This window comes from Mya arenaria, chromosome 2 (genome assembly GCF_026914265.1).
Source record: "Mya arenaria isolate MELC-2E11 chromosome 2, ASM2691426v1".
Taxonomy (NCBI): domain Eukaryota; kingdom Metazoa; phylum Mollusca; class Bivalvia; order Myida; family Myidae; genus Mya; species Mya arenaria.
The window spans coordinates 61121167-61145190 of NC_069123.1; the positions used below are offsets into that span (position 1 = coordinate 61121167).

A 24024-nucleotide genomic window follows, 5' to 3' on the forward strand; every position below is an offset into this window, starting at 1 on the left:
TACAATACTTTATTTTAGTTTTGCAAAATTTTATATAGGGAAACAACTTGATGACATTTATTTACTAAGGTTGTCTCCATTGGTTATAAAGGAAGTCGTAAACAAAAGACACCTCTGTTCGGTCCCATCGGGACAGCTAGACACTAATAAAAAGAAACTTAATGTAGAGAGGAGACATATCAGTAGGGTGAAGACACGTTATACTATCAATCTAAAAGTACATGTACATCGGAGACACATTACATGATTAAAGGATTAAAAATACAGAGCGGATACATATAAAAATGATATACTTTTGATATATTAATCTTCAGTGATTGACACCTTCTGGTTCACTGGGATTGGAACCTACTGTTCATCTTAGCTTCCTCATGACAATATTTAAAATTGATGATTGCCATAATGTATGTATTGTTTGTGCTTGATTTTGCCAGACATTGGAATAACAGTTTTTAAAGTGTGAAGTGTGTTTGTATTTTTATAGGTACTTAAGCTTACATACTAAGCAATACCTAAAAGTAAAAAAATACCAATGTAGAAGTATTCGCAAAAATCATGCTGGAAGTAATTCTGTAAAATTGCTGATGAAACAACCTAGATTATTTTTGCTAGGGATGCAAACGAATGGCAAAATTGATATTGGAATATTCGGTAATTCTTTTGATCAAATTCTGAATATTCGATTACCAAAATGAATCTTTGAGAAGTTGTAGTAAACTTTTATTATTCGCTATAGTAATAGACGTTTTTTTTTACCCTTCCCATTTTTAGAATATATCCCAACCAAAAGCAATTTATTTTGAACAAACAAAAACAAGAGGCCCATGAGGGCCTATGCTCTACTGGCAAGGCTCTTGTGGTCATTTTCAATCCAGAGCAAGTATGTATGGGTAATGGGCAACAAACATAGTTCACCTTTTGTGTTTGGGTTAGCTGAAAACGTTGCACGTTCAACATCTGAGGACAGAAAGTGTAGTTGCATGAACTATTTTGATGTGTCAAGTCAAGGTCATCCAAAGGAAAAACCTTTTTTTTTTCAAAACTGAACTAATGGTCAAAATTTCACAGCTGTAGCTTCAAAAGTAAGAAAGTAGGTCAAAAGGTCACAGTCAAGGTCATCTGAGAACAACATTGATACTTGTTTGCAAAACTGTACAAATGGTCCAAATTTTATTGCTGTAGCTTCAAAAAATAAGAAAGTAGGTCAAAAGGTCACAGTCAAGGTCATCTGAGGACAACGTTGATGCTCATTCGCAAAACTGTACAAACATGGTCCAAATTTCATTGCTGCTGCTTTAAAAATAAATAAATAGGTCAAAAGGGGTGGGGACAGCTATGGCCCCAGGGGCATAATTTCTATTGTTTTGCTAGAGGGTGATCACATGATGCTCCACAACAAAAATCAAAGGTATGAGCCTTGTGGTTTGACACAAGAAGACTTTGAAAGTTTGTCTTATATAAGTGTCTTAAAAACCAGTTTAGAAGCATGTGCGGATCTGGCTGGTTTTCCAAAGGATCCGAGCTTTGATGGATATCTAAATACTGTAATAGCCAGTTATTGTAAATTACGGTGACTGTTTGTAGTTTCGTACGATATGTCCCATATGACGCATGTATAGAGTATTGTCTTCAACTTCATACCTCTGGCAATGGGGCCCAATTGTTGTCGATACAAGACAATACACAATAACACAGTTGTAGGCAAAAGGTTTATTGTTTTATTTATTCAACAAAAAGCATGAAATATTCAAATACCCATTTTGACAATCGAATGAACACTAAAGGTTCGATCGAATATTCAAAACATTCGCTTGCATCCCTAATATTTGCACATCTGTAGCTACAGTTCGCCATTGAGAAGGGTCATATTGAACCAAAAATGCATTCAATAATTACAAAACTAATTCAATGTGAAGTTTCTTTCATTTATCAAACTGCATATCATACTCATTATCTATGTTGTACATATCACATCTGACAATAACAAATATTGACTTGACTTTCGACAAGACTTACTGTTACAACAAAGTTCGTGTTCAAGGGAGTATACAACTTAACAGTTAACACATACATGTATATAGTGCCTACAAAAATGTGTGTAAATAAGACCAGAGCTGTCACAGAGACAGCGCGCTCGACTATTCTGCCGCTTTTCAGTGTAAGGATTGAAAAGATTTTGCGAAACGTGCACGGATCACTGTTGGATTAGATTTCAATGCAATACATGATGTGCTGAGATATTAACATAAATATGGTTACATGCAAAATTTTAACCAGAATTTCTAAGTCTAATAGTAAAGGGCCATTATTTGCAAAACACAGTTTTCTAACTTGGTTATTCAATTAGGTTGGGTGGTTGAATACCATTGTATAAAGTCTCAATGCAAGTAGTTGCTGAGATATTATCATATGTGTGCTAACATGCAAGACCTTAACCAGAATTTCTTAGTCGCATAATAAAGGGGCAAAAATTATATAATATGAAAGATAGAATTATCTTACTTGATTAAATAAGAAGGTTAAATGATTGGGAGCCTGTGTGTAAAGTTTCAATGCAATACATGATGTATTCGCTGAGGTATTGACTTAAAAAATAAAGTGGTTACATGCAAAACCTTAACCAAAATTTCTATGTCGAATAAAAAAGGAGCCATTATTTGAATTTATTGCAAACTAGAGTTATCTTACTTGGTTATTTATTAATAAGTAGATTGGATGGTTGAGTACCATTGTATAAAGTCTCAATGCAATACATCAAGTAGTTGCCGAGATATTAACCTATGTGTGCTTACATGCAAAACCTTAACCAGAATTTCTAAGTCAAATAATAAAGGCCCATAATTTGCATTATATTCAAAAAAGTATTATCTTACTTCATTAATTTAGTAGGTTAGATAGTTGGGAATACATATCTAAAGTTTCAATGCAATACATGATGTTTTTGCTGAGATATTGACTCAAATGTGCTTACATGCAAAACCTTAGCCAAAATTTCTAAGTCGAAATAAAAAAGGGCAATTATTTTGCATTAAATGCAAACTAAAGTTATCTAACTAAATGCAATACCTCAAGTAGTTGCTGAGATATTAACCTATGTGTGCTTGCACGCAAAACCTTAACCAGAATTTCTAAGTCGAATAATAAAGGCCTATTATTTGCATTAAATTCAAATAAGTGTTATCTAACCTCATTAATTTAGTAGGTTAGATAGTTGGGAATACATATCTAAAGTTTCAATGCAATACATGATGTATTTACTGAGATATTTACTTAAAGGTGCTTGCATGCAAAACCTTAACCAAGGTGTGACGCTGACGCTTGGGTGAGTAGTATAGCTCTCCTTATTCTTCTAATAGTCGAGCTAAAAATGAATTGGAAATATTGGTTTAGATTTAAGTAGTCAAGCTTTTATAATATAAATACATCTACAGGGTTATAGGCAGGTATTTAAAAGGGCACGGTGCTGCAAAAGAGGGACAGGATGCTAAGGGTGATGAGGGCAAATTTTATCAGGCTGTGAAGAACGTAGTTTTTATAAATTTGACAAAACTGTTAGGGATTGTGTTTAATTGAAGTAATATTTGGTTTCAATTACCAAATTTGCATGTATTTAAATGAACATGATAAGTTTAAAAAACAAGAGTAAAATTTCACAGTCTGAAGCATTTAATTCTATGAAGGAAGAATGGTGCCCATTTTGGTCTACATGAGGTCAGAAAGGTGCTACAATAAAAGAAGCATCCTTTTAAAACTCCTTATATAAAACCCTACTCTATATCAAATATTAACAACATAGTACCATTTTTTTAAACAAATCATTAAGTACAAAAGTACATAACAGTATGATCAGAATCAATAGTAACGGTGCATGATCAAAGAATCCTCTGAAACAGGATAGTTGCAGAGTAATCAAAGTAAACATTTCATACATAAATATTTAAATAACTGTATGATTGTGTTAAGTTATAAAGGTATAACCATACATATTTTCATAACGCTATCTAACAGCATTTAGCAAGTAGCAGTCAGCAGTAGCAAACTTTTTTTGAAATCAGCGTCAAAATGATAGGAGTTACATAAGGTACATGTGATATTGATGTGAAATGTACTGCCTTGTGGAAGTAATTTCTCAATGAATAGACAAATGCTACCAAGTAAAGATCACATATTCAGATCTTACCAAAACTAGCTGTTATGCAGTGAACATATGCGTGTAGTAAAAGGGTCAAAATGATTTACTTGTACTTTTACAAGTTTACTGCTGTTAGAAAGACTTCATTTCCCCTAACACAAACAAATTATCCCCGACTGTTTCTGTTCATGACAGAGTACAAAAAGACCTATTATATCACATACAAGTTACATACAAATACGTGTTGTGAGATGTACAATGACAGCTATAAAAAAAGTGATCAGGTCATTATAACATGTATAATTCACCACAGTCAACTCACAAGCTGTCCTACATACAAAATGCTCTCACAACAAAACTTCCAATTATCACAGTGTTATTCCTTGTATCACAGTTATATCATTCCAGAATGGCTCATTCACAACTACTGACACTTAGCAAACACAAAAGTAAAAGCTGAAAATAATTCAGTTTCTGTAATATACTTTGCATGATTGCAGTCAGGATGCTAACACTTAATAGCAAAAGTACAGTAGTTTCCTGATGGCTGTTCCCTGTCCCATCAGATTCTGTATTTATATCCCCTAAATTAGATCTTGATTCAACCGCTTGTTACATCAGCTGATTAGTAATACATCATTTTGTGTTTCACAATAGCAAACTGTCCTTGTCAACTTCTTTATTCAATAGTTTTCAGAGAAGCTGTCAATATTATGCTTTACGTGGAGAAAAAAAAAAGATAATTATACATTATTCACACTTCAATTTTAAAGTTTTCTGCATGTTAATCATCCTCATCTATGGAGTGATCAGCGTCAGACCAGCGTGTGTGGCGGTTCAGGATGTCTGTTATAAGGCTGGCCACATCATCACGGATACCCGGGTTCTCTAGGGCGTCCGACATCACCTTTAACCCTCCTTCCCGCTCCAACATCGCGAAGTACCTGCTTGCTGAAATATAAATCCTTTCTCACCAGAGGTCCTATTTCCCTAGTTAACATATGTTACAATGGCTTTAAATAAAGGAAGTTAGAGAATCATTTATGAATGTGTGTGGAGCTCAATTCAATTTATCATAGTTAAAATTGGAGGAAAGTGTAGTAACTGTATTAAAAACAAGAGCCGTCGTAAGACAGCGCGCTCGACTACGCCACTTTGACTTAGAAGTGAATACAATAACGATGTAATATTACCAAGTTTGGTCTCTTTATGTCAAACCTAACTAAAATTATTCGATACATAAGGTGACTTTGATGCTGCCCTAATACCAGCCCACCAAACAATGACGCAAGTCATTCAAATAACTTGATTTCCCATTATGAAAATGTGGTTAAGAATATACAAATATGTCTTTCAAAATAAATTTAAAAAAAATAAATAAAAAATTCAAGGGCCATAATTTGTATTTAGGGTTAAAATGAAGTTATGTTTCTTGTTGTAAGATGGTCGGAAATAATAATTTTGAATTTTGAACAAAGGGTATAGAAGTTATTAATAAATATCCCAACCTGCCCTAAAACTTTAACCTAAGTTCCATAGTCAATCAGGGGCCATAATCTGTGTAAAGAATAATATGGAGTTATCTTACCTCATCATGTGATGGCCCTGAACAACTGTGTGAAGTATTAAGTCAATTGAATGAAGGGTATTGGACTTATAAGTGAAAATCCCAACTTGCCCTAAAACTTTAACCGGACGCCGACGCCGAGGCGAGTAGTATAGCCCACCCTTCGAATAGTCGAGCTAATAATACATTACTTTAGTACCACACATTAAATTATCCTGGGATTGGATCAGTTGTACTCACAGCCATTAGTATACTGGTAGACAGTAAATGCTAAGTTCAGTTCCACTTGTTGCGAAGACAGATGAAGAGAAGTCAAAGTACTACTGATTATGATGAGCAAGAACTGTTACAGGAAGTGATGTATACCGGTACATACGTTTAACAATGATGAGGTTACAAATGCCCCAGGCTGCCCACAGCTGAGCAACCCCCACTTCTTGGTTCCCAACCTGCCTCAACATCGGTAACAAAGACCTGCGCAGAAATTGAAAAACATACATTTAAGTTGTGTATATGTTTGGTGATTGTATACAATTAGGAGACATGCTATTAATATAAAACAAACAAAAGACAGAAAATTATGTCCTAGGCAATATTCACAAACTTCAGGCTCAGCTAGAGATGCATTGTTTAAATGTTACATAGAATGATTTAAATTACCTTTTTATAACAAACAACAACCTACCTGTGAAGTTAATAGTCTAGGTTCAAACAGTTATCTAGTTATGAACGACCATTTGAACAACTTTATGATCTACCAACAATTGATAACATAAACACCCAATCTTGATCAAAAGGGACCCATTAATGCCAGTACCTGAATTTTACGCCTTTGGGCCCATTAATGTCCCACTTCTGTATGGCTTCATCTACTTCCTTCAGGATGGTCTCCCATGAAGGCTCAGCAAGCATCCAGTGTTCTGGACCAGAGGATGCCAACTGCACCAAAAAGCTTGCAGCATGTGAACTCACGTCATAGTCGCTCTCACTTGCATACTTCAGCATATCCCTGGTAAAACAAGGGACATAACCAAAACAATTATGTGCCCGAAAAAAGGGAACTGCTTGATATCATGAAGACAAAGATTTTTGTTAGTGTATTTTTCATTGTCATAGAGACAACACCAGATTTTCGCATCAATGACAATTAGATCTTTCGCAGGAGAGATGTCTAGCCTCACATGCTGCCTTGACACGATTTTATCATAAGCATCAAGCAGAACTATTAGCAATTATTATAATCTAAAAAACTAGAGCTATCATGAAGTTATGACTTCCCTCACACACCACCTTGAATCAAAAGCAAATATTGAAATAAAGATTGTAATTGATGTTTTAAGAATATATGAAGAAGAGAAATCTTGTTTGCCACAATGTCAATACAAAATCTTCATTATAGCCAAAGTGTTAAAATGGGCAAAAGCGCACTCAACTCACAAAAGAGTTGGCCGGTATCATTGAAAGTGTCATTAGCAAGGGGCCAAGAATGACACAATAGAAACTACTACCCATCATGGTGGTAATATGTACCAAGTATCAGAGTGATACCTCTCAAACTGTGGGAGCAAATTGCTCCACACACTCCAAAATTGTAAAAGAAGTTTCCTCACAACAATGCCAGGCACTGCTACAATGTTTCTAAAAGACACTAGAACACTTGATAGTTGATCATGTGTATAAAGAATAAGGACGACCCCTCCTAAACTGTGAAAGTAGTTTGCTTTTCAACTTCCCATAATACAATAATTGTAAAATTCAAGTTTAACTCCAACCGCATCAGCATCTAGCACACTTAACTGTGAACATGTGTACTTAGTTTCAGATCATTCCCTCATAAACTACCGGTATGTAAAAAGTTTGGTCCACAAACCTTTTCTTCAAAATTATGAAAAAAATATTTACATTAAGATCATTTTAGTTGTTCATTACTTGTACTAAAAAAAACCTGAAGAATATATGCATTAAAAGTTTTGAATAAAGTTTATGAATGTTTATATTACCTGAACAGGACTACCACCTCTCGTGTCATCAACAGAGGGTGAAGCTCAAAGTTCTCAGATACATTGCTCTGAAACAAACAGGCCACTTAAACAGAGAACTTAATGTATAGAACAGATATCGGCTGATATGAAGGTTGTTTATGTTTTACATCGATATATTAAGAATTTTACTGTACAAAATATGAACTTACAATAGCTCCAGTGATTTTTCTCCGCAGATCATTGACGTTGAAGAGCTACAATATAACAGATAAACAAACAATATTGTTACACTTTCTTACAAATAATAGGCCATCATTCTATTATAGGATGAAGAATAATATGTACAAATTTAGGATATGTCCAAGTGAATCACATTCATTCATTCTATATTTGTACTTACATATTCACCAACTTTGATGATATCACTTGCAGCAAATTGTATAAAACCAGTTACTTCTTATGATTGGTTAAAGTTAGTCAAAATGTTTATTGATTGGTCAATATTTATCCAATAATGACTGTTGTCCAAATTAATAGCTACCATGTGCAAACTGACTAAAAGAAAACCTGCGGACATTTTATTCTGTTTTATACCATTGGCCCCAGACATCATAAAAACACTCAATCATAAAACTAGTGCTACGAAAGTGATGAATACTCCATTACAACACCTGGACACAGGAATGGTATTTCTCATACAAATCCTTTTTGTGTGTCAAGGACAATTACTCTTGCTAGACTGACTGATATGTCGAACAAAATGCAGGTACATTATTTTTCATGCTGATCAACATTACTAGGAAGTTTCATAAGTGTCTGAAATACAGGAGCTACAGTACATGGTACACAAGACTTTTCAGGGACGTGGTCCTATATGGCCTCCAGCATGATGTAACTATGTGTTTCTTTGGGTATAATAATGATCACAATCATAACATCAATGTTTTGCCTCTTATTCAAATGTAAAGAAACCCTATCACATCTAAGACAGTTTATACTTTTTTAAGCATATTAAGATTATAAGAAGCAGGAAACTATTGTATTGACAAACAAGACGCCAATGTGGCAACGCCGCATTAAAGCCGTATTTTTATTTGATGATGCAATTTTGCAAACCGAGGATTTGAGCTAGTGACCTAGTATTTTTAACCAAAAAGACCCATATTTATACTGTGTATGTATGTAAAGTAACCAAATGTCATGAAAATTAAAAAAAACAAGAGCTGTCACAGTATGTGACAAATGCCCCCGATTGTGACATTGACCTATGAACAAGGTCAGTACATGAAAAGTTGATCTTGCCTTTACATGTCAAATACATATGGCAAGTTATTTTAAATTGCCTCTAAACATAAAAAATACCACCCATACTTGACAACCGACACTGTTATGTCCTTATATATGCAGCATTCCATTGTGAATAAACACCCAAGTGTGACCTTGACCTTAGAGATAGGGACACAGGTCTGTCATGCGACACGTCGTCTTGTGAATAAACACCCAAGTGTGACCTTGACCTTAGAGGTAGGGACACGGGTCGTGCACGCGACACGTCGTCTTGGTATGTGGAACACATGTGGCAAGTAATTTTAAAATCTGTCCATACATGGGAAAATTACAGCCCGGACACGACAACCTATACTCTATGTCCTAAATACAGCACTCCATTGTGAATAAACTCTAAGTGTGACCTTGACCTTAGACGTAGAGGCATGGGTCTTGCATGCGACACGTCGTCTTGGTATGTGGAACACATGTGGCAAGTTATTTTAAAATCTGTCCATACAAGGGAAAGTTACAACCCGGACACGACAACCTATAATCTATGTCCTATATGCAGCACTCAATTGTGAATAAACACTAAGTGCGACCTTGACCTTAGAGGTAGGGACACGGGTCTTGCACGTGACACGTCGTCTTGGTATGTAAAACACATGTGGCAAGTTATTTTAAAATCTGTCAATACATGGGAAAGTAACAGCCCAGACACGACAACCTATACTCTATGTCCTATATGCAGCACTCCATTGTGAATAAACACTAAGTGTGACCTTGACCTTAGAGGTAGGGGCACGGGTCTTGCACGCGAAAAATGTAATAGTTTCTTAAAAATCTATTATACTTAAATGTGACAAAGATATCCTGGAGAAAAAAAAATGTGAAAGTTTCATGAAAAGTTTCATGATTTAAAAAAATTTTTTTATGACATCAGGAAAATATTTCCTAAGATTTGACCTAGTGACATAGTGACCTAGTTTTTGATCTGAGGTGACCCATATTCACAAATGTTTATGACAACAAGTAGACAAATATTCTGAGCAAGTTTCATAAAGATTTGACAAAAATTAATGAATTTTTATGGCCTTGGAATTCTTTCTCCTAAGGCAGTAACTCTGTAATAAGCTGAAATAGAATTGCAAGTCCTGTACACTGCACTCCCTCTCATTATGATCTATCACTGTATGAAGTTTTATTAAATTCCATCCAATAGTTTTTAAGTTATGCTCCGGACAAGAAAAAGGTAACAAAGGGCAATAACTCCGTAATTGGCTGATATAGAATTGCAGTTCCTGTACATTACACTTCCTCTCATTATGATCTATCACTGTATGAAATTTTATTAAATTCCATCCAATAGTTTTCAAGTTATGCTCCGGACAAGAAAAAAGAAACAAAGGGCAGTAACTCTGTAATTAGCTGAAATAGAATTGCGGTTCCTGTACACTGCACTCCCTCTCATTATAATCTATCACTGTATGAAGTTTTATTAAATTCCATCTAATAGTTTTCAAGTTATACTCCGGACAAGAAAAAGTAACAAAGGGCACTAACAATGTAATAAGCTGAAATAGAATTGCGGTTCCTGTACACTGCACTCTCTCATTATGATCTATCACTGTATGAAGTTTTATTAAATCCCATCCAATAGTTTTTAAGTTATGCTCCGGAAAAGAAAAAAGTAACAAAGGGCAGGAACTCTGTAATAAGCTGAAATAGAGTTATGGTTCTTGTGCACTTCACTTCCTCTCATTGTGCTTTACCATTGTATGAAGTTTTACTAAATTCCATCTAGTAGTTTGCAAGATAATGTCTGGAAAAAAAATTGACAGCAAAAAAACACAAATAAAGGTCAATAACTCAGTAATTAGTTTAGGTAGAGTTATGGTTCTTGAACACTGCACTTCCTCTCACTGAGCTTTACCATTGTATGAAGTTCCAATGAATTCCATCCAGTACTTTTCAAGTTATACTCCGGACAAAAAAAGTAACAAGGGGCAATAACTCAGTAATAAGGAAGAATAGAGTTATGGTTATTGTACAATGCACTTCCTCTCACTGTGCTTTACGGTTGTGTGAAGTTCCAATGAATTCCATCCAGTACTTTTCAAGTTATACTCCGGACAAAAAAAAAGTAACAAGGGGCAATTACTCAGTAATAAGCAAGAATAGAGTTATGGTTATTGTACACTGCACTTCCTCTTATTATGCTCTACCATTGTATGAAGTTTGATTACCATTGGATAAAAACTCTTGATTTTATTACATAAAATGAAAACTTTAACGCAAAATTGTAAACGACCCCCCGCCCGCCCGCCCGCCCGCCTGGTTTTTGCCATTCTATAACCCGTAATTTTTCGATGAAAAATCAGCTTAAAAGGATTGACTGAGTATTAATCTTGAATGAATCCAGAAATAAATTCAAGATCAAGTTACCTCGATGCACTTCCTGCCGATCTCACAGCCTCCATATTGCATGAAGAGGTGACAATTGACTGGCACCTCATCTGTGAGCGTCCACAGAATGCTCCAGTATTTCTCCAGAACCTCCATAAGAACATTTTTGCCATTTATCGACCAAGGCTCAATGTATTTTAACAAGGCCTGAAATTTCATTAGAAATATTTGTAAAAAAATTTGCTGCATGATATCTGCTTTGTCAGTAACATGTACAATATTGAATTAAGGTGTATTAAGAAAACCTGCATTTATTATTAATATTTTCATGCATGAGATGACAAATATTTCAGACTTTGAACTGCAAATGAAGTTTTCATGAGACTGTTGACTGTAACCTTTGATCTACTGACACACCCTCAATGGGGTCATTGAAAACAGAGAAATCTACCACTGAAGTTTCAGGGTCCTAGGTCAGCCATTCTCAAATGATTTTGAGGACAAAGTCTGCATAAGGCTGTTGTCTGTGACAATCAGAGTTATCAACCAAGAAGGGCAACATACGAATGAAGTTTCATGGATATATAGAAAACCAGGACTATTACAGGAGGGTTATTATGCAGACAAAGTTTTGATAAGACTGTTGAATGTTGAATTGATACACTAACCTCAAAGTCAATAGGGTCATTGCTGGTCAAAGGCAACCCACCACTAAAGTTTCATGGTCCTAAATAAAACCGTTCTCTAGTATTGTGCTGACAAAGATTTCAACTGACTGTGACTTTGACCTACTGACCCCCAAAACAAGAGGGACTAATAATTGGTCTAAGACAACCTACCACTGCAATCTGATGATCTCAGGTTAAACCATTCTTAAGTTCTTTAATGTATTTACATAGTTTTTAGACCTTGAACAAGACATTAAACTTTGGCCTCAAAAGCAATGGGCATCATCTACTGGTCAATGGTAACCTGTTATTGAAGTTTGATGGTCCTTCGTCAAACTGTTCTGGGGGTATAGTGCACATAAATATGACTGTGATCTTGACCTCAAAAACTTAAGGGGTAAGCTACTGGACAAAGTCAACCTACTATTGAGGTTAATTTGTCCTCGATCAAACAGTTCTAGAGTTATTTTCTCAAAACCTTTAAGCTATTGATCCCAAAAATAACAGAGTCCATCTACTGGTCAAGACAAAATGATCTAAATAAGTTAGACAATATTAAGTGAAAAGGCAAAATTTAAGTATAATAAGATAAAGACGTTGAAACCATACTTGCCAAAGACAAATTCAAATTGAATTCAAAAGAACCATAATGTGCTTGTACCTGTACAAGGCCTAGTTTCTGCCCGATGATAGCCTTGTGCTCCTGACTCACTCTACAGGCCGAGTGGAGGAGACGGAGGACCAGCTGGCGCTGAGTGGACCTGCAGAAGCCCATGTTCACCTGTACCAACACCTGCACGTACTGCTCAAATCTGTGGCTGTACACCTGCAAATAAAACTGAAATTAACTCTGCAATCATAAATTAATATATAACCTATAGCCAAATACTTGAAGACAACTAAACTTTAAGTTGTAGCCATATGCCTGCAATTAAACCTGTAGCCATACACCTGCAATTAAACATGTAGCCATACACCTGCAATTAAACATGTAGCCATTCACCTGCAATTACACTGTGGCTGCACACATGCAATTAAACATGTAGCCATACACCTGCAATTAAACCTGTGGCTGCACACATGCAATTAAACCTGTAAAGTCTGATTATGACTGTAGTTAATAAATACCTCCATTATTTTTAAATATTTATTGAAACTTAAGAACACATGTATTTGTTTGTCCAAAGTTATCAAGTAACTAGTAAATCTTTTCATTGGTTTAACATTTATGAATATTTATATCAGGGCAGTTTTGTACCATGTCAATTCAACACATGTAATAATGTTAACTTACAGCAACACTCTCAAGGTCCAGCACCAGGATTATCAGCATGCTGATTCTCATCATCTATAAACACCATAAATCCACACAGTCACAAACCAAAGGCAATACTATAACATGTGTAACTTTAAATAAACCAAATCAATGAATTATACTGGCAAGAATAAACCTTCTACGGCAGATTTTCTTGTAAAATGAATATAGGAAACATCAAACATAATCAGCCTTTTTACACATTTAATTATTGACATTGGAAACATATATGCTGAACTTTGTGTCCATTTCTTGCTTTACTCTGCTGAAAATGCTGCAGCTAACAACACTTGTGCTATGACAATGCCCCAGTTGGGTTTGTTGATAATAGAAGAGCTGAACATGAATAATGAGTGAGCAGTAACTATAATTACCTTGTGTCGTTTGTCTGTGACCAGCTGCGGCCAGTTCGTCAGCTGGCTAACGGACCACATAATGGTCAACAGGTTCTCCAACATGTGTCTACAACAAACAAACATGCAACAGTTCACGTACATACGTACATGTATGAGCCACCTATGACGATGTTGTGACGGGGCAGATAGGAAATTGAGTTAACTAAAGAGACATAGAAACCTAAACCAAAATGAAAGCCTTGTAGATATTTTTCTCACAGAAATTCAATGATTAATGCAGCATTAGTCTGTTCAATAAGAAGTTAAAACTTTTGCTAGACGTGTATATAGACATTCAATTTTCATATTTTAAGAATTAGAATATGGCAAGGGGCGAGTTGAACATGTCAACTGATTGAAGCACCCTTATTTTTTAAAGGAAAGTCTGAAGCTATTATTGAAATTATACAGCAATCAATGTAAATTTGTTATAGTGAACAATTCAAGGTCCATAACTCTGGGGTGGTTGTTATGATCTGGCTGTTTTCAACCTTTAAGTGAAAATGAAGCTCCAAAACATTGAAATTAGATAAGAATTGCTTGAGTCAGAAAGCACACAATGTTGAAATGGTCAAATTAAAAAAAATTAAGGGCCATAACTCTGGAGTGAATAATGTGATATTGATGTTTATCAACCTTTATGGAAAAATCTTTTTATTAGATCCGGCTAAATTTATGCCATCTACATAGGGGATATAATTCTCATAAATTATCAAGAGTTAAACAGAATACAACCTTCTATGTTGGATGGTCAGTAAACGTTTTACATCCTTCCGGAGAAGAAAGTACATTATATACCTGAAACAAATTACAATATAATTAGTGAAGCAAATTTTGCCAAATGATTAGGCATAAGTGTGTATTAGATACCTGGTACTAACAGATTTATGTTAACCAAGAGTCTATCTTGTTAAATATCACTGGTTAAATATCAATGCCTCAGCACTCCAGCAGTTATGACTTTGTGTAGTAATACCAGGTCCCAGTATCAAATCCTCCTGCCCAAAGTAAATGGAAAATTTGGAGTTTGTTAATAGGTAATGCTAGTGTTTGAAAATCGGACACCATTTGCTATCAATACTCCAATCGAATTGGACCAAGCATTTTGATTTACTATTGGACAATAATCAAAAGTTCATAATATCAGTAAGGAATATATACTTCGTACATAGTATCTTCATAATCATTTAAATAGTTAAACCTGGAATCACTACGTGTGACGCTATAGTCATGCTTTTGGCAACAGTAAGTAAATTTCCATAACCTTTTTCTGTCTTTACTAACATAACAACACAACACTATTAAATGCACATCAACTGCAAAATGATGCACACCGCATCAAGTAAGTTATCTTAGCATTTTATCCATTTAAAAGCCTATTAAATATTTGTGAACCAGCTTAACATTCAATAACCTGTTAAATTGACCATTTCATTAGAATATCTTTATTTCATAAAACTTAAAAACAAGAGCACCGCGAAATGGAGCATTATACGCCCGAAGAAGATTCGGCTTGAGGTATTTAATAAACATTTAGGTTATGCTAGTATACTGCTTACTAAGTTTAAAAGTAGCAGGACTTGGAAAGTGCTCACAACACATCCTTTTAATGTAGCAATAATTTGTATAAAGTTATCTAAAAATTGCTTTATTGGTTACAAAGTTGTGGCTAGGACACGTTTTCTAAAAATTCCTTTATTAGTAGTAACACAAAGTTGTCGCTTTATTAGTTACCAAGTTATGGCCCGGACACGGAATTGCTAACGGACGGACAGACAGACGGACAGACGATGGAGGCCATAACATAATACGACCCTTCGGGCGTATAAAAAGAAGAGTTAATTAGTTAATAACAAATGATACCAAAAAAGGTTTCAAAACAGAATGCATCGAGCCAGGATCCCCGGTGTTTGCAGGTAAAACCGGACCAACCTAACCATAGAGACAGGTTATTGAAAAAGATTTTATGAAATATATAAACAATTAAAAACAATTTGTAATTTTGAGAGAGTTTGTAAGTTTATAAGCAAAAGTGTATACATTCAACGCATTTGTGAAAGAGAGTGACCTCCCTTTTTAAAATGAACTCAATTCAGCGAGAAACTTACTCAAATTTTACCACAAAACAAAAGAAAAATACGTAGTTACTGGAAGTAACATTAGCGACATCAATTTTGGACAACCACTATCGGTTATCGCCGACATAGCATAGATTTATCGTTTGTACTCGATAATTGTTTCATCACTAGGTAATGCATAACTTACACAGATGAATACAAGCCTTCATCAATCCCATAGGTGCTACGACTCTGGGATGTGTGCCAGCTCCCCACCTTTCCCATGTAGGCCACCAAACCCTGAATGAAAACATAGCAATACAGCAAAACTGTAAAGAAATTTTATTAACACAGTCATGTTCATAAATAAATATATAAATAAAATAATTATAAGCACATCAAAACCCTTAAAAAAAATCAGTTTAAATCTCTTGTTAACAGACATATCAAATACTAGTACAATAGATACAAGATACATAGAATGAATGGGGTATACACCTGATGTAAACAAAAAATATTTTGTATGCAATCTGAATTCCTCACTAGATAAATCTTAAGGGTATAAAAATTAAATGCTGCAAACTACCTCTAAATGTAAAACATAAAACTTACCTCATATAAGGCCAGCGGATGTTTAAGGGTTGTTTCAGAATCCACAACCAGTTCCTGTATGTTTGCAAGGACATGGGTCATGATGTTGGGGCTGTGTTGGTACGACCATAGAGCCACAATCAGCTGCTCCTCACTCCCACTCCCACTCACCTGATAAACATGATCATTCAAGTACCATTTTGCCATTTTCAGTAGCAGTGACCTTGACCACAGCCCCTAAAGAGCAATTTCAAGCTAGTGCTTTACAGCTAGCTTCACACCAAGGCTCATCATTATCCATCAATTCTTACTTAAGTTATTGGGCAGAAACCATTTTTCATTTTTCAACAGTCACCTTGACCCAAACCCTCTTAAATGAAAACTCAAGCTAGCGCTTCACATAAGCTATCTACACACCAACTTTCATTACTGTCCATCAATGCTAGCTTATGTTAATGAGCATAAACAAATGATGGATGTCGCCTGCCCCTCTGTCATTGCATTTAAAACAAGTGCAGCCACAGACTGCCATAAACCCCTGTTGAATAAGTACAAGGCAAGTCAATATTTTGTTTATTGTCAGATATCATGTAACTCTTAAACATAAGCTATGTATAGCTTTTACCGATATAAACATAGTTACAGTAAACAAACAGGATCTCCTTCACATTTTGACAGAGGAATTGAACAAGCCCCAATAGTTTTAAGAATACAGCAGCCACAGTCATGGCGCTTGAGCACTGCACTTTTCAACAATAAGATCCATCTGTTTATAAAGTTTGAAGGCAATACCTCAAAGACATTTGGAGTTATGCCAAGGACAAAAATGTTAGGACGCCAACACACACACGCCTACTACTTCCATATCCCCTCGCCTTTTGGTGGGTTAAAAAAAGAGATCCCACCTTATGAAGATTATTTGGCCTCTTATAAAATGGACACCACTATATGCACTGCTTTGTAATCCAGAAATGGGTGAAACTGTTTTTTATCCATTTGCATTTGTCTTCAAAAACTGAACTAAAATAAAGTAGTATAAATATCTTTATGGTTTAATTGAATACGACTATATTACCTGTACTGCTTTGGTTTTGTTTTTGCCACCTACCTTGTAAGCAGGAATGAATCTGTGGTGGCAGACACATTTCTCTGTTTCATAAAGCCCAAGGAAATCAAATTTACGTCCTTGAAACCCTGGCATACAATGTTCTTCACATTCTGAACTGAAATACAAATTACCCGTATAAAACCTAATTACATACCAAGTCAAATGAGAATCTTCCCAAGACTAAACTAGACAAAAATATTGGAAACTATCAATTTTAGTAAGAATAATGGAGACCCGGCATTTCAAAAGTTTAGTCAGTTATGCAGCTTGCATTAAATAAAATTATTTGTTTATAAAATTTGTATCTGAAGGTAAAATTGTCATAATATAGTCAGGTTAACAGCAAATTGTATTTAAAGGAACACTATCATACGTTGGCAAACAGCACCTTTAAAAAAAAAAAAATATGTATGCAAGTATCAAAAATTACAAGTAGTACTTAATAAAGCTAATTTACTGAATGCTTTCTCCATGCAAAAAATGTTCATATATGTAAAAATTGTGTCTTTTGTACGTCATCACTTTAGAATTTCATAACACCAGTTGGATAAAAAAAGGCCAAAATATTTGTGCATGTGCAGCGGAATTTTTTATAAATACTTCATATGTATGATTTTTATGATCCTACCCGTATCCCATGACAATACTGCTGGTGCTAAATTGCACAAATTTGAAAAGTTTCAAGGTTAGTGATGAAATTTTGTTAATTTTTTTCAAATTCACCAGCATTGTGAAAGAAAACTGTTAAAATATATCAATTATAAGTGTTCAAGTGGTTGAGAATGGATAAAACATTTTTGTGCAAGTTTAAGAGTCCCTTCAATGCCAATTCAACGACAACATGTACGCAACAATGAACAGTATCCGTCAAAGATGTAAGGAGTACCAACCTTCCATTCTCATGTGAGATGATGTCTTGTAGGTTTGTACCACTGATATCCAGGGATCGGAGATTGGGCATTGACTTCAGTCCTTCTACAAACAACTTCAACTGAAGTCTACTGTAGGTGGCGCAAGTTTCCCCGTCACGATTCCAGAAGGAGATATCTAAATGTCTACAATTTAAAGGTTTTAACATGATTATAAACAGTAAAACTTTATTCAATAATTCATATCTGGCAATCAGCATATAAGCAGTTACTTTTCATAACAATTTTAAGTATGCATTCAGAATTAAAAGACAGATAAAGAAAACAACGTCTTCTCTGTAGAGTACATGCTTTATTTTTATCAAGTTATGTTTTTCACATTTTTGTGAAGGGGGCTAGGGCTCTTAGAATTGAGAATTAAGAAAATAGCAAAAAAACGCTTTAAATTGTGATTTTATCATAGCATAATTCAAACAAAGTAACGTCCCGTTAAAGATCCAAGGTTTGTAGATTTTTCAGGAGATTAAGACTGCATTTAAAAATAGCTGTACGAGTTGACATTTTAAGAGTTATACCAAGCAATATGTGCATTTTTATGATTGTGAATTTCGGGTCAATTTTTATGAAAAAACAACAACAACAACTCTTTGGGATTGTGAAAGGAACTGAAATTCTGCCCTGTTTTCAGTTGAAAATAAACACTGTATAGTGTATTAGTTTACTATTTAATAAGACTGCAAAACATTGTCACTTCCATCTTGTCAATATTTCCATGGTCTGTTTTGTCCCTATTCATACCGATATCACATTATCTAGCGTTAGTCTTTACCTTAGATTTTGCAAGGTTGGCAGCATAGAAAGTGGATCAGGATGCCTAGGAGCAGCGAACATTTCTTCCATACGTATGTTTGGGACGTTTACACATGCAAGTGTTAGAGACTGCAGGTTTTTCAATAGTGGCAAGAAAGGTAGATTTAAAAACCAGTCCAGCGGGTATGATAGAGCCGATGTCACACAGAATGTTTGGAGGTTCAAGTTGTTTTCTAAGATCTCTGACAGCGCAGATACAAACAAACTGAATTTCCTTATCACCACTTCATTCATATTGTCAAAATTGGAAGCATATTGGTTGTATGTGAATGATTTTAGATTTACACATCTGAAATCATCTTTTTGCGCATTTGTGTTTCTATCACAATTTGGTTGCAATTTTGTAGGTTTATATTTAGTATTTGCAACAGTAAATTGTTCGTTTATGTCAACTTGTAAAGGCAATGCCACCATATTCTCATCTTCAAAGTTGTCCTCAGTATTCTCTGCCACCTCGCTGCTAGATGATTCCGATTCAAGGTAAGACTGTCCAGCAAGATTACAGAGTATTTCAAGAAACATTTCCTCATCACTGAGTTTATTCAGTTTCACAGAAGACAGCACCTTCAAGCTTTTCTTGATTATTTCACACTTAACCTTTTTCATTCCAGCAATTTCATCCCCATCAAAGCTTGTAAGCTCAACAGTCCTGAACAAATTATTACTTGAAAGAGTGTGAAAAATATCTGCAGAAACCTTTTCACCATGAATCACACTTATTTCATTGCACGTATGTCCATTGCTGACAAGATCATCAAGCAAATCAACTTCACTTTGGTCTGGATGCTTAAAAGTGAGGTTATACTTTGGTATACTGCATCTCATGTAATAGTCAAGCAGTTTGTTGCCAAGCAGGACTGGGAACGAACCCCCAGAGGCAGCCGACATATCTGAGGCCTTTAAAGCAGACACAAACACATCCAGGTGATTCATGCAGTAGAAGACACATAGGTCCTGCAGACAGTCAGGGGCAGCAAATGCCTTTCTGCTCTCCATTTTATATTTGTTACGGGAATTTCAGCTCAGCAATGTTGTGTATGTGTGTACATCTACCTGATAATAAGATGCAGCTCTATATTATTATTATGCAAAAAATATCTATATTTAAACATAATTTATCTAATGGAGAAAATGATCATATCTTTAAGATACAGCATTTGAATGTCATTAAGAAGAAACACACGGACAAAGCTTACTATCCCATTAACTGCTTGTCCATTGAAATAATCATTGTCAATGTATGTATAACAAAAGCAAACATCAACCATTAAAGGCTCATTTTTTTAGTCAAACAATGGGCATTTTTCTGAAATAATGAAAGCTACAGTTATGATTCTTAATAGAAATTAATGTATTATCAAGTTGGCAACATGTGTACGGTACCAAGTTTCACTTGAATATCTTGAATGTTTTTCAAGTTTTGGTCAAGGTTAAAGTTTGCAGTCACACCTCAAAATGGAGACTAAATTATCACCATAACCATAATGATCATTGATTGCATAACTTTTTTTCATTTTTTTTTTAGGAAAAACAGTCTTTGCACAGACACATATTTTTCCGGTATCTTAAAAATTCAATTTATTGAATTGTATCAAATTTACTGGAAAACATTAAAATCAAGAGCTATCATTGAGACAGAGTGCTTGACTATTACGCGCTTTTTAGTTTAAGGATGGCAAAGTTTTGGTTTAAAATTTGATTACATGCAAAACCTAAACCAGAAATTCAAATAATTATGTAATGCCAAATTTACACAAACTCAAATACTTGAAAATCTCTTTAAATAATTAGAGACCTCTCCAAATGATTTTCAGAACTCTTCAATTCAATAAAAGACCTCTTTCGTTGATTTGAAGAGGTCACTAATTACATGTTGCTAGAATTATATAATACAACTCGACAACTCGCTCACACGCACGCACGCATGCACACACTAACACACTCATATACATTGTAACAATTTACACATTATAAATATAATATTGATTTATCATATTGAATAAAGTTTCTATAAATGTCAAAAATGGTATACATTGTTTTTGTATGCTACATGGTTAGTCCACCTAAATGGCCGTCAACGAGTCTTTTGACGATTTTTTTTTACTATGGCAGACTCATGACATCCACCATCCCAGCAAAAAGTAGCGAATGGTCCTTGCCATTATGCAAAAAAATACAGGTTCAGATATCATAAAACACTTACATGTGTTGATTGTTTATCAAGTATCCCGATATCTGTAAATCTGGGACAAATCTGACTGGTTGTGTACATTTATAACGGTATTGGTGACCCAGAATATATTTACCGGGTATATGAAAATAACAACTAATGACAAATTCAATCCAGTTAATATCACTGTCGGGTAAATATTGAACAATTTTGTCATCATTATTCAACATCGATGCATAATACTACTATATATTCTTTCGTCCGGTGTTAAATTGTAGAGAGTTGTAGCATTACAGGGATACATAAGAAAAGTCAAAATAATAAAAAAGAATCCTAGATCGCTCATTATTGTAGCTAGCAACATGGTCAGAAAATATAAATGGGTTTATAGGTCAGTGATAGCATACTAATTATCATTATATTCTGACACAAAAAACTCCAAACTACTAGTTTAAAACAACACAATTTTCAGCACAAATAAACCTTTTCCATTATCTGTAATAGACCCTTTCAAAAGTTGATGCATACAGTCAAGTAATGATAAAAGAAAAAGTACTCAAGACCATTACATAATTTTATATTATTATCGCATAATCTGTGTAATCTCCTGGCATTCTTTGAGTATGTTATCTGCTTAAGGCATTGCTTTTCTTTGCCCATCATCTAATTCTTTATAACTATATCTGCATGTTATGTGCTTTTTATATCACCCCAAATTTGTTACAAATTTTTATATGGCAAGTCTCACAATATTATAGTTGTCCAAATAAGTGTACGTTGACGGATTTTGTTTACGATTTTTGATATGGCAAATCCTTCATGTACAAATTGTTTTGTACCAAAAGTGGGTAGTTATTCCGATCGAGATTCCGGGTTAAAGCATATTGCGTCCATGAAATATCATAAAAACAAGAAATATTACTAGATAATGTTATTTTATAAAATGGCAAATTTAAAAGTTGAAATGGTATAAAGTTGAAATGGTATCGCAAAAAGTGCTTTTATCCAAGTAGTTTTGACCATATTATATGAACGTTCAAAAATGAATTTTACATTGAAATTTATGTTTAGTTGAGTGTAACCTGAGTTTATCCGAAAAAAATATCCGAATTGGAACTGAATATTGTTGTACTCTTTTGTATCATTATCCAGTACACTTCATCTATTATTTACAACCACACACATTATTCAAAACATCTTGGACTCGAAAACTTCAGATTGTATTTATTATGTGCATGTTAAAATAATAGTATTTACCATTTTATCAATTAGTTTATAGATGCTTATTTACTTCGACACCGGTTAAAACACTTCCTTTTCCGGTTGTTTCCACAGAGGTAAACATTACAGTTTGTGTGTCAGTGACAATATCTTAATATATCTCTTGTTTTGTTCCATTCTTCACTTCCTTAGTAATATTTTCGTCAATATTAATATTTATTCAATCGTTATATGTTGTTAGTTCCGTTGTCCAATTGGTGTTATGTTTGAATTGGCAGTATTTTGATGAGGCATTCTACAACTTCAATTCATGTATAAATACCCCAATGTTATATTTTACAGAGAAGCATGTAATGATATTTAGTACTGCTTGGACTGATTTGCTGCTTGTTTTTGTTTATCAAAGTCTGCACGCGCCTATTCAAGGCTATTGGCTGCATAATGGCTTTGATGAATAGTGCATTTTGCTTGGATTTGTTGTTTATCTGTGATTATCAGTAGCAACAATCAGTGATTTTTAAAAAAAATCAAATCCAGCTTAAACCTTACTGTTTCAGATAGATATAACCATACTTATAACAAAAATGTATACTTTTAATATGTTATGTCAAAGCACATAGAATTTAACAACTCCAGATTATGCAAAAAATCAACATTCGGAAAGTCACTTTTTTCACTTTTCACAAAAAGCTGACCCAAGTTTTTTATTCCACTCTAGAATGTTTTTCCAGTGCACAATTCACTCCTGACTGCTTCTATAACCATCACTGACCTATCCTGTATCCTGTATTGGACCAAGCAACTTCTTAGTATGCTGCTAAGATGAATCGAAGTGCGCCGCGCCAAGACAGTCAAATACCTGAAAATAGGCAAAACATACATATACGACATTAATATGGGGAAAAATGTTTATCACATTATATTTTACATTACTTTTATATAAATACATATTAAACTGACCTATCCCGTATCTTGTATTGGACCAGGCAACTTCTCAGTATGCTGCTAAGATGAATCGAAGTGCGCCGCGCCAAGACAGAAATACCTGAAAATAGGCAAAACATACATATAAGACATTTATATGGGAAAAAATGTTCATCATATTATATTTTACATTAGTTTTATAAAAATACATATTAAACAGGTTAGTTTCTCAATTATGAAATGATAATGCACTGCAAGAATGATATAATGTCAGGTTAGAAGCTATGAAGTTACCCCATAAACCAACTGTTAATATAATTCTGAACATAAACTAAAGAGTTGTTAGCATGTGTTATTATTTTACATTATCTACAGAAAATAAACCGAAATAGCAAGCATTATTAGCTTTAGAACCAAAGAATGGAATGTGATATTTGTCATTTAGTATGTAAAAAACTGCCTTATGTTTTATTCAAAAAT

At 34.5% G+C, this 24024-nt stretch overlaps 1 protein-coding gene across 1 annotated transcript; it reads right to left on the reverse strand.

Annotated features, from left to right (window-relative positions):
- Window positions 1-1695: 1695 nt before the first annotated feature.
- LOC128245591 (protein zer-1 homolog) lies at window positions 1696-22720 on the reverse strand. Its single transcript, XM_052963799.1, has 16 exons — window positions 22657-22720; window positions 19189-20282; window positions 18381-18545; window positions 17491-17605; window positions 16404-16553; window positions 16000-16091; window positions 14470-14532; window positions 13714-13801; window positions 13319-13372; window positions 12686-12850; window positions 11396-11563; window positions 7891-7935; window positions 7700-7767; window positions 6517-6708; window positions 6076-6173; window positions 1696-5083 (listed from the first exon to the last, which is right to left on the reverse strand). Exons 2-16 carry the CDS (start codon window positions 20223-20225, stop codon window positions 4917-4919), a joined length of 2667 nt encoding a protein of 888 aa, XP_052819759.1. The 5' UTR covers window positions 20226-20282; window positions 22657-22720; the 3' UTR covers window positions 1696-4916.
- Between the last annotated feature and the right edge of the window lie 1304 nt (window positions 22721-24024).

Bases quoted from the DNA above. Each gene is read 5' to 3' on its own strand.
- LOC128245591 (XM_052963799.1), bottom strand. From the start codon at position 20,225: ATGGAGAGCAGAAAGGCATTTGCTGCCCCTGACTGTCTGCAGGACCTA. The intron at 14,533-15,999 runs GTAAGTTATGCA...AATTTGTTTCAG, and splicing joins GAAGGCTTGTATTCATCTGT to GTATATAATGTACTTTCTTC. The intron at 6,709-7,699 runs GTAATATAAACA...TTGTTTTACCAG, and splicing joins GAGGTGGTAGTCCTGTTCAG to GGATATGCTGAAGTATGCAA.